This window comes from Ptychodera flava, chromosome 21, assembly GCF_041260155.1.
Source record: "Ptychodera flava strain L36383 chromosome 21, AS_Pfla_20210202, whole genome shotgun sequence".
NCBI lineage: Eukaryota > Metazoa > Hemichordata > Enteropneusta > Ptychoderidae > Ptychodera > Ptychodera flava.
Window position 1 is genome coordinate 25,322,460 of NC_091948.1, and position 12,853 is coordinate 25,335,312.

A 12,853-nucleotide genomic window follows, 5' to 3' on the forward strand; every position below is an offset into this window, starting at 1 on the left:
GTTAACTCGATCCTGTCTTTTTTTCCGTTGGTCTTAAATTTACGCAACAGGCGCTAAAGTTAGAGTGACTGCATCACAACCTAATTTTTGCAGCCATTAATTTTGTATTACAGACGATAATAGTCACCTGGTCAAGGGACCACAACTAAAAGGAGCAAAATTGCGTCATTTCCGTCGTCGAAAACTTCAAACGGGGAAACTTTTGCGCAATACTTCCAGACGCAGCGATGTTTCTTTGAGGATTATCCACTGTATTACATGACATCACATTAGGTTACATATATACGTTTGGAAGACATCGCTCAGCGAGGCAAAACAGCTTACCATGACCAGCTATCTTCGGTGACGGTCGGTCGTCTGCAGACGGGAACGGGTTAAGGACACCAGCTTCCTGTGCCGTAATGCATTATGGGTAAGACTTCGGCACGACGCAGTCCGGTCTACGGTCACGGTACGGTGCACGGTGCAGGCGGCTGAGGCGGTGAGCATAGCCCCGGGCATAACCCCCAGGGGAAGCAGTTATGGAAGCAGTCTTCGGCATATACTCGCAGTGTTGCTTGGATAGTTGATCGAAATCCGAACGTGTGAGGCCGAACATTACCAAGGTTCGGCCTTCGTTGGTTTTCGATAGACACTGTCCAACTTCCGAGCAACACTGCGGGCTACCTAGTACCTGTGATCACAGTCGTTTGGAGAGCTATTCAGCGCTGGGACTATTCGCCCCATAGACGAGAGTGCAGAAGCGAGAAATATTCTCGCTTCTGCACTCTCATCTATGGGGCGAATAGTCCCAGCGCTGAATAGCTCTCCAAACGACTGTGCTGTGATCACCAAGGGCAGCCAACTTGCCGATATGTAGAAGTTGTGATCAGGGATGGTTTTTGATGTAAATATTCTGTTCCAACATATTTTGATCAAAATTACAATTCGGAAGGGAAAGTAATAGCTGTAGGTACCAAGGACTGCCCATACGCCCCCCCCCCCGAATAATTTCCCCTTCCACCTTTCTTCCTGCTACAAAAAACTGTCCACTGCTCTCTCCCCGGACCCCACTGACAGTTCCCTTACCATTTTTTCACCATATGATTTTCCCCTGCCCACCAGAAAACTCCTGAACACTACCAAATCAAAATGAGTCACCATCGGCCCAAATGAAGACCTAGTCTGCTCCTTCAAGTTGCAACTTTTTCTTGTTTAGATTATTAGGCCTATTGGATGACAACATAATTTCAGGATGTCGAAATTCTGAAAAGCAAGACTGAACCTCCATCGTACACGAGTTCGCACATAACGCCAGAGGTGATACACGCCTCTGAACAGGAAGTAACTTTTGCTCGAACTATCTCCTAGGATACTTCCCGGGGAAAAGGATGCAACCACCGACTGAGTAGGTTATACGTGAAAAAATAACATAACATCTGCTCAGGCGATTTTAGTATAGTTATTAAAGGAATGGAGACGAGATTATCCCTCTGTGTCCATCTACAAGTTGAGTCTGGAGTGGAGAGGACAACACGAGTGTGGTCCTCCCACTCAAGTACTTGAGAGCGCAGAACGGGAAACTTTTTCGCTTTTGTCCATGAACAACTATCGAAGATGCTATTGTTGTTTTCTTTTTGGTTATATGTTGTTTGTTGTAATTGACGTCATTGCAACCACCTGAGAGAGAAAAATTAACTTCATAAAGTTTGGTTTTCATTCGACATCGCTTACTGTTGCCTCTATTCACCGCGGCTACGCTCATGACGTTCGGTAATGTTAGTATCATCATGTAGTGTAAACTTGTTAGAGTTTTGGTAACTCCACGATATTTTGTGCTAGTAGACGAAACGGTTACAATGTCGAAACTACTAACACAAAAATACAAGTAACAGCAAACGAAATTTAAGTTGATTTTATTTGCCGTGAACAGCTAAACTAACGCCGGAGTCCCTGTGGTCTGAGCGTAGCGAGTCTCTGTAAATTGCAGTCAACGCCGCCCGACGGCCACGGGAAAGTCCAACACTGGTCATTGCAAAGGGCGCAAGAAGATGTAGGCTAATCGTTAGAATCAAAAGTGAGCGAAAGCACTATGCAGTCATTTAACTGGGCTGCTATCACTGTTGGCACTGTTCAATGTAACAGGTGCACAGAGCGATGGCCGTGGTTGCATTTGTCATCATCAGCTACGTGCCAACGATGGCTACGCACGCGTGCGTGCATCTTGAAGTTGGGCCTAGTACAAGAGGATGAAGTATGATTCATACGAATGTATAGAACGAAGAATTCTCTCCTACAATCCTGTTCTGTAACGAAGGCTGATTTGCTGTTTTAGAAAGTCGGCTTGGGCAATAGCTTCGGCATAGCTTTTGTTTCAAATATAGCTATTGAGGGTGAACAGTAACCACTGATTGCTGGACAGCTATCTTTTTTGTTATGCTAACTGCAACTTTGCGTAACGAGAGAAAAAAAGGCGTTCATTTCTCTTGTGTATTTACAATCACCCCTGGAGAAAGTGTTCTTAAACCAAAATCTCAGTCTCGCCAAACATAAAAAACAGCGAATAAACAAATCTACTCGTATATATTAATGCTTACATGGTGAAATAGAATACATATTCACTACAGCACGTATTGAATTTTACAACTCCAATAATGTAAAATTGGCAAACTTCGCCGTTAAACAATTCTTAACGCAAAAAGGCGTACACTCGTAATTGGCGAAGAATTGGTCATGTGACGAGCGACTGCTGGATTAATGTGGTTGGCTCATAAGCTGATAAGTATACCTTCGAATTAACGGATAGATGTATGTTTTGTTCGATATATACGTTTTTTTCCTCTGCTATATTCTGTGCGAGAGTAACTATTTCTGTAACACCTTTTTATTCGCCACCCTTTCTACATGTAGTCATAAGTGCGTACTGACATACTAAATTAATTACTGAATATGATGAGCTTATGTAATGCGTGTACGTGTGTGTGTGTGTGTGTGCGCGCGCGTATGTATATATATATATATATATATATATATATATATATATATATATATATATATATATATATATATATATATACATATAGGCCTATATATATGTGTGTCTAGCCTGTGTGTAGCCTGAGTATATATCGAACCTTGACCGCTTACCTTTCAGAAACGGTTCCCATTCATAAAGTTTCCCCATAAACGGTTTGTCATTAAATTCTTCGCATTGGAGCTGTCGAAAATCACTGCTTGAGTCGGGGCATTTCTGTGTAGCAAGAGAAATGCAGTGACACCTATTTAACTCCTCACATAATTAATTATTAGAATTAGCAGCGAGTGCAATATACATCAAAATCATGCTATTCATTCTTGTCCTCCAGCTTCGTGTTGAAACGATAGAGAGCATGCAATTGGTCAAATTACACAGCAAATGTTCACTCGGTTGACGGCCCTCTCCGTCACCACTTTTTATGTTAAACATGTGATGGCCTCTTGGTGAAGCGTGGAGGAACGGGCTAGCAAAGACACAGTGAGCATGCAGGGGTGAATAGGGTGTTTACACCTCCACAATAACATTTGCGCAAGTACCGGCTGCTCCTTACGCGTGCCGACTGCATGTCGCGACGAATGGTGCAATACCTCAGGACAGGTGAGGTCGATCGAGATTCCATGCCTGTGCTACTCGCAATAAGTCTTAACATAAAAGTTTTGAAGGGTGCACGAGGCTAAAGGTGTACGGTGCCCCAACAAATGATCAAGGTATGAATGAAACTCTTGTGTGTGTGTGTATATATATATATATATATATATATATATATATATATATATATATATATATATATATATATATATATATATATATATATATATATATATATATATGCATGTATGCTTTCCTGAATTTAATATTTTCCACCATGTTTAACACGACCTCCTCAAAGGGTCTCAATTCCTCAAGCTAGGAATCCTTTCACTTCTGTCTGAGGATTGCAGGATGCATGAAACTTAAGTAACAGATATTATTACTTTGTACTTGAAGTAATCTGTGTTATTATATATGTACATATATATATTTATATATATATATATATATATATATATATATATATATATATATATGTATGTATGTATGTATGTATGTATGTATGTATGTATGTATGTATGTATGTATGTACGGCTCTACAATGATCTTATTTCTACAAATTGCTTATCGATCATATTTCCATTGTCCTAAACTTTGCTCTGTGTACATTTACTTATTCTCCATAGAAACAAAATAATCTCACCTGAGTGTTGCATGACTTGTACTGTTGAAATAATCCTACGCAGTTCCAGTGCTGGCCAACGTTAAAAAATCTGCCCAAAGAAATAAAAATTTAGAAATTAGCCAAATGAACGACGTATTGAAACTGTTAAAGGTATACATATTAACAGCAAAAAGAACCACTTGGAGGCAGAGACTGAGAGAGGGAATGGAGGAGAGAATTTTTATTACGATCTGAAAACTGCTACATAATTTCTTGCGCCTGGCTAAGATAATCTCTATGAGCAAATGGAAAATCTTTGTTTAACTTCCAAATGGATATATCATCTTAACATTGTCTTTGTTGTTTTCATCATTGTCACTGCAATGCCTTGAAAACGGGTAATGCGTGTGATACAGTGTGTACAAACATCCATCAGTTTGAATGTATTGGCGCTTCCTGTATACGTGTACGATTAACGGATCGCCATGGAGACAAACTATGATATTACTACATAGATACCGTTGTTGTCATTTCGGTGTTGCCCGGGAACAGAAGGGACAAAATTAACATCTTTGAATAATTCAAGGTGAAACACGTGACGTCACGAGATGCCAATATCTGCTCCAAATCACAATATAGTGATCGGGTACGGTTGCAGTGACGTGGACAGACATACAAACGTCAGGTGTAGGCACAATATGAAGTCACACACAAGAAACCCTGAAGCATCATGGGTGTGTCTGAGCCAAAGGGTTTGTAAACAAGGTTGGAAATCTTTAACTGCAAGACAAGTTTTATCAACAAGACATGTGACTTTTGAACCGATTTATCAAGCCCTGACTTATCAAATTCTCGAGCAACAACGTGCCCATTACAAATATCTGGTGACTTTATTTATTGAATGATTGGCCATAAAGAGATACCATATCATGTTCTGGAAGATCATGATTTTCGAACCGATGTAGGTTTTAACGTATGTTCAAAAATACACTAGTAACCCTTTAACCCGGGCGTTAAACAGTAACTCCACCCGCCCTCGTGAATGTTCTTTTAAACATGCGTGTGTACGTTTGGGTGTCACATACATCCGATAATTATTCAAATAAATGCTCTTCAAAATAAATAGTTGGGTCTAATTTGCCCGTCTAAGCCCTTACAGATGGTACACAGTATACGCAATGTACGCGACAAATGTGTTTGTTTTGTAATAATCAGCTTCGTTTTCAAGGACGTCTGTGTTAACGCCTACGCACGTATCTGAAGATTTGCGATTGTTGGCAAAGATTGGCGCATCATTCCTTAGCTTTTATGAATCTGAACTTGCATTTTCTTGTCAAAAGACTACATAACACCTGAAAGTTCTTTGCTAAGTTTTACTACATTTATTCATTCTCCTTCATTGAACTCCATCGTATAAAGTTCATACTAACGTGAGGATGAAGTGCAAATCGAGGTTGGTAGAATGTGATTCCCTCGGACATTACTTTTCAAATTTTAAGTACAGATTTGAGTTAATTTTCTGAGGTAGAGTATGTTGTTAAAATTAAAATATTCGTTGGCAAAACAAGTAAAGTGCAAGTGAAAGAAAATCAAAATGAGGCTCCATACGCAGAGATTGCGTGCAGCATGCAAAGGGTATATTTTGCAGAGCCAAAAGAGATTACAATTCCTCGGCCGAAATTCATAGAACCACACTGGGTGAGGGCTATGACTCGCACTGTAATCGGATCATTTTTTTCCGCTTGTCAGTGTCACTAAAGGCGTACATTTGTCACATTTTACCACGGCATCCATTGGGGACTCCTTTCTATCATGTGAAAGGCCACACACGACTCATTCTGTTGCAATTCAAGTCGCATTAATGTCAAACATATGCATTACTGTGTCACATTTATGCAATACACTGATGGCTGTCTGTCCCAAGGAGGACACAGGGTACTTTGTCGCTGGCACTGTTGCTGAAATTTAACAGCAAAATATCTGAAACATCTGCAGACTGAAGCCACTGCTGCTTCCTATTTTGGTGTATTGAGTTACCGACTTCACTCAGAGGAAAAATTTATACAGCAAAGAGGCTTTTATGCCAACGATAATTCACGTCAGAGAAAAATAACCACATTGATATGCATTGAACACCTGACTATCTCTGATGCAGTACAAAACACTGGCGAAGACTCTTTTAGTTTCTTTCTGGTTATACTTACCTATAAATATGATCATAACTTGTCAAAATGCTCATTTATCGGGTATCTTGTAAACATTGTGTTTTGCCAAAAGACGCTGAGATGCGAAATTTTCCCTGGGTATTGCCCACAGTGACTTACTTGGATCCAACTTTCCTCCTCAGACACGGTCTGGTTTGCTCTGCAATACCGCCACCACAGGTCCGGCTGCACTCGGACCAGGGACCCCAATCACCCCATAATGACGTTGTACTGCTGCTATCACGCCGGTATCTGCGCAGCGTCTGCAAAGAAAATAGTTATAAGCTTACTCGAAATTGGCGCACATCTCTTGCATGGGGAACCTGTCTTGAAAAAATCTTTCTTGATATGCATTAAAAGGGACAACAGCAATAACTTTTGATAAAATATCATCATTTAAAAAAAATAGATGTTGTTCTTTTCCCCCGAGCAAAAATGAATTACCCTTGTTACACAATGCATGTGTACAATATTCATCGTTGTTGATGTTGTTGTTGTTGTTGTTGTTGTTGTTGTTGTTGACGAGTGGATTCTCATCCAGACTAAAATCAGTTATCGACAACAACATTGAACCAGACACATGTACAGGATCAAGTGAGGATTGTGTTGACAAATTGAACACTTGGCATATCGACGTCAAGATTTACAAGGGTCCAGAGTATAACGAGAACCTGTATTTTATGAACGGAAATGCACATGCCGAAATTCATCAAAATTACAGCTAGTGGTGCTTAACTCTAGGTACCATCTCCTCTGCTTTGAGGGGAAACAATACTCCACAGGGTACCTGTCTGATCATACAACCCTACAAAGTGACCATGACAATGTTAGTTCAGATCCGTTGCCTTGACGACGGGAAGGGCCAGTTATGGCTTGAAACTGGGCTGACGGTACGGTCGGCAACCCTGGACTCCGTAAAAATTTTGAATATGTATATAGAAGGAAGCATTAGAATTAGAAAAAGAAATGTTTATTATATAACCGTTTTTATCATATGCTTCAGACAAATTTCGATTTGCGTTTGAAAGTGGTCTGCAGGCTGGCAATGTAGTTGTTGAAGGTAATGGTAAAGTGAATTGAAACCATGAAGTGTGGTGTGCAACACAAATATGATCGCCCGTTTTCACGTATGATCGACTTCAAGCATCAAACTGCTTTATGGAGTATGTTCGTAACAGGGGTTAATTCTAGGAGGGGTCAAGATTTTAATAACATTTTTGTGTTGATTAGTGCAAGGATCGCTGCTGCGTCCCCGTCCTGCCGTTTTGACGACCTTGCCAGGTCTTTCCAACTGTTTTCGGCTCATCGAAACTATATGCTTCACGTATACATTGAATAGCGTTGTGTTCGGGCATTTCAGTGAAGGGAATTTTTTTATGGGAGTCCTTGGTTGCCCAAGTGCCTCAGAATATTGGCTGGTGGAGGTTGGCAGAGCTAACAATAGATACAGGACGACAGATAATAGATTTGCTTTTACACAAATAATGCAGACACGTCTATCGTTTCTGAACTTTATATGTGGGCTATTCTATTACAATATTGCTTATCTGTTTAATGTCATTCTCACGTGACAGACAAAGGCTATTATAATTACTATTATTTATGAACAGTCGGCTATAAATTTCGACATTTCAATTATCTTTATTGCTTCAAGCGACACCAACTCCCAAGTTTCCAATTGGCGTTCAAAAGTTGTCACACCATTTTATTGCGCCAAAATTAGGGCGTAGATCCTGCACTTCGTCTATAGTCTTCATGTCCCTAAAATAATCAGGTTATCATGAAGATAGGTAGCCCCCTGATCGACCGTGAATCACGTGCTCATATTAGGCTACGATGTTATTTTTATGTCGAGAGAGCATACGAATATCGTCAGTCCCAATATTTTCGGAAGTCGTATGTTCGAAACAACTTACAAAAACTGCGACTAATTACGGTCTGGACCGTGGACTGGTGTTATAACCGGGGACAGTGAACGGCCATCTTCAAGTTCGACGTAGCCTTAGTCGTTGAAGAATTCGGAAAATGCAATTTGAATAACGCTATGACAGTAAGAGAAAGCTGCGGCTCTTCAGATATTGACATCTATGCGGGATCTTCGTGTGCAATGTCACTCTGCTCTCATTTATATCTACTTTAAGGACCAAATTGAAGATCACGTATTGAGAAATTATTACGAGAACTAGAACGTTGGAGTTGTGCCAGTAGTACCACAGACAATTGTATTTCTAATAGTTTCTTTTGAGGACTCAAAATATTGGAACAAAGTCGACCAATTATGTGCTCAGTGAACTTTCGCTAAAGGAAATAGTGAAAGTTGATAATATACATGATTCACTCGGAACTAGTAGCAGCAAGTGAAAAACCAAGATGACAACCCTTCACGCTACATTCTTTTCACTAAAGCAATTCGAATACAATGCAGATAACTAACTTCTTTTAAACAATTGCTGTGCCAGTGTAAATGTCCAGAACAGTTCACTGCACTTTTTGTAATCCAGTAAAGTGACTAGGATATTTGTTCTGCGTGAGATTACAAGACTACGGATGCAGATGGAAATATTCAGCAACGACGCGTCAATAAATAAATTTCTTTCGAGCCAGACTGTTAAATCTAGTCTCGAAATAAATTGACGATCTATTTTGACAGAGCTGTTGATGAGCATGCCAAAACCTCTAAATTGGTCTACTGAACACGATTGGGGGCGCGGTTTTCCTTTGGACGGACAAAATACACCAGGTAAACGTTAAAATGGAGATAGCATGTAAAAGCTACACAAAATCGGACAGAAAACCAAGCAATTTACGGATGATGTACGTTGTCAATTGAGAATAATGGTCAGCGCATCGTTTTATCTGGTATTGAATCATATGCCAAAAATATCAAGTAGAGGTGGCTATTTCGTGAATTTATTACCACGTCAGCTCGTGGAACCCTAGCAAACTACGACGAAACGTGAAGTCAACTGCAACGACTGTTCTGGCGATGTTTTCAAAGAAAAGGACCAGGAAATGTGCAGTTATTTCATTAAAAATAATTGAATGTAAGAAGCTCTGAGAACCAAGTAGCAAATTAGAAAGAAATAATCCTATAGCCTATTATGCAAAGAACTACGTTTTGAGCAAATATTGTAAGATATTCTCAAAGATATTCTCAAAAACAAATTATTGTAAATTTCGGTTCATATTGAATAAATCTTATGCAGGTCATACATCATCTCCACGTCGTTATCAGCGAGGCTACAGGAGGACAAGACAAGGTCAATCGCTATGACGAAAATGATCACCTTAAATAAAAGAGGGAAGTATACAAACATTTATATTTCTAAAACTTTTCGTCCCGACGCGACCATTTGCTACAATATACCCAACGGCATGTTGACGACGACATAGCCTGCGAACTAACCCCACGAATCGTGACGCCACTGCATGGCCGTTATCGAAATGCGAACCGAAGAGTACTAGCAAAACGCAAATTGCACATTCTATTGGCGGTGAAAAAACGTAATGAGAGATCCATTGAAAGCTGATACGACGATAAAACTAGTGTGTATCGGTCGCTAAAATGATATAAATCACAATGTGATATGAACTTTTGTTCTATGTCGGACACTTATGGTGAACATATGAACAAGGCTATATGGTAGACAGCAATTTAGCTCACTCAGATACACTACCAATGGTCCTACTCCGCAATAAAAGGATGCGCGCTGTTCTAAAGACTCAGTACGCCCAAAACATCACGTGATGAGGGTATAACTTCAAACAAACCAAACAGTACAAGCGAGTATGGAAACGCAAATTTACAAGTTTGTGCACGTGGGTTTGTGTGTACCCTGATCCATTCGAATTCAGACCCGAAATAAGCTTACAAGCAGAAACTTCAAAGAAACTACAACACGTTAATTTCTTCACATGAGTGACTCAGCCGTGATTTGGAAAAGCAAAACAATCCGATCCTCCATTTTAGTTGGTAGGAACATAGTGTGCAAAGAACAGTAAAAGTAGATTATGCGTACACTTCGATAATACAGTTTTTCATGTGTCGATGCCAGAGTCACGTTTTCCACGGATGAGTTCTGGAAGCGACAAAGTCGGTCACGTGACTGAAATCTACACATTTATTGTGCCCGGCATGTTTGGAGATCGTCTCAAGGATAGGAGTTTTCTACTTCGTACAAATATCTTCAGTCAGCTAGCATGGAATACTTATAACATTGTCTTCGGACATCCAATCGAAGCTGTAGTGTTGCCATTATTCCAGAATATCAGGCAAGATGGATATTAATATGGCAAGTGATTAATTATTGCTGTCGTCGTGAAAATACAGTGGCCAGTCCTTTAGCAAAACAAAGGTAAAAAGTCAGACATTTGAGCCGGGGGGGAGTCAGCGAAAATGCATGTCTTGAAATGATGAGTGCGCTGAAGTCAATGACCTTACATTGCATCGGGGTCTAAGAGCGACCGATACAGCTTACATGGTTTTCAACATGTCGTAGAGCCTTTTGGACATCTTCATCACAAGTGGTATGTGAAGCTGATGGTCTAACCGCGGACAACGAATGGAAGGCTCTCGCAATTCTAGCATGATTGTATGATTAAAACATTGTTGATTTTGCCACGATGGAACACTGCCTCGTGCTTCCTAAAATGTTGTTGACATATTTACTGACACGCGCATCTTCAGACGGTCCGTTCACCGACTCTGGGTTGTAAACACTCCCAGCCATAGTGTACACAAAGACACACTAGCATACCAGACATTATGAAAGGGAGCAATGAAAATAGAAGAATAGCACAAATAACTGACCACAGGTAAACTGAAATGCATGGGTGGGCCATGCACGGCGACCAACACGCAACTTTTGAAGCAAAACAGGGTGAAAACGCAATGGGCAAAACTTGGGAAGTTTGATAGAAAGATAGTGCAAAAGATGTGTTAGTCACAAACAATACGTAACATCACGACATCAAAAGCAATTGATGCTGCTAGAGTTTCATCGAAGGCTAATTAACAGGTGTTTGTATCAAGAATAAAACCCATTCTCGAATGAACGGTGTTGTGCTTTCTGTCAAGACATTATCAAACAGCTTCAAGCTGGTCCTTTATTTGGACATGTTGGCAGCTTACCATAGACAGTGGATGTGCTAACACAACAGCGAGGCTAGGTATACAGCGGGGCGGGTTTTGTTCGGTTTCAATTGCATTGTCATCATCACTACAGTGTATTCTATCACGCAGGTAAATATCGAATGGCTGTGAAAAATTGTGTCGCAAATTCGCGTGCAAAATAGTCAACATAGAGTATCTTCTCCTCTGAATCGAACAGGGTATATTAGAGAAGTAAGCACCTGAACAAGGCGATTCATCCAGAATTCCTCTGTTACAGTGACTCACTCAAAGACTAGAAGAAATTGATGAATGCGGTAGCTAAATTGCGGAAGCTCTGGAATTCCTCGCTCAGAATTTGAGGGGCACAATTGAGCAATGTGTCGGGCAACCCCTCCACGGCCCCCTACGTGAAACAGACCACCTACACCGAACAGACAGTGGGTGACACTGCTAGTATTTAGGGCGATGCAAATGATAAGTGCATGGTCATTATGCACAAATTAAGAGGGAAGACGAAAGACGTCTTCAGAGGAGCCAAAACGTATGATTTCTTCAATGGGTCAGTGTGAATTACTGCCTTTGACCACTGCTATTATATATAGCAACAAATTAAACAAGCCGACCAGCGATTTACTGTTGTATTGTAGTTACATGGCACATGAATGGATTGAAGGTCGAGTAGTGTTAATTTTAGCCGAACTTGGTGGTTGCACATGGTAATAGATGCTAAACTTGCACAGCTAGTAAAGACTCAAAAGAAATTGTGAAAATAATTTGCAAAATTCAGGAAAGCACAGTTATTGAGCGCCAGTTCTCAATTCAGAACACAAGGTATCAACTCACAACTGGTTTTATATCCTTCGGCCTGTTTTTTTCTAACTCTGGCCTGACTTTCTTTGACTTTGTAATTGTTGTGGTCGTTGCGGTTAGTAGCCAAATTCAATGCTGCTATCGAATCTGCGGCAATTGGTCAGCTTTCAGGGCGTTAACCACACAAAGAGGGCCAATTAAATCAAAGCTTTTTATCTCCGAGCCGACGGTGCAAGAGAATAACAGAAATTGGACTCCGCAATGTGTTCCTTCCAGTCCACTGCATTAGGTCCTGCGAACTCTGGGTCATTACGGTATATCATACAATCGGAAGAAAAAGATGTGCTGATGGGTGTATTCTAATGTTGTCGCTGCGAGGTATGGAGAACGTATTCAGCACTGTTCTTTATAAAAGCCACATCGACAGCACAAAGCCATTAGCTTTACTGTGTCGAAGATAGTAAAATCATGGCGAATCCATTTTGATCATCTAACCTATTTTCTTTGGAAAAGTA

General features: G+C 40.4%; 1 protein-coding gene across 5 annotated transcripts in view; it reads right to left on the reverse strand.

Annotated features, from left to right (window-relative positions):
* The window catches only part of LOC139121830 (thrombospondin type-1 domain-containing protein 4-like), a 121,020-nt gene that overhangs the window by 65,054 nt on the left and 43,113 nt on the right, over positions 1-12,853 (reverse strand). For all 5 annotated transcript variants that reach the window (XM_070687041.1, XM_070687037.1, XM_070687038.1 and 2 more), the window contains 3 exons: positions 6,536-6,678; positions 4,251-4,320; positions 3,127-3,229 (listed from right to left, as the gene is read on the reverse strand). In XM_070687041.1, the coding sequence (XP_070543142.1) occupies positions 3,127-3,229; positions 4,251-4,320; positions 6,536-6,678 (316 nt within the window). The remainder of the gene's footprint in view (positions 1-3,126; positions 3,230-4,250; positions 4,321-6,535; positions 6,679-12,853) is intronic.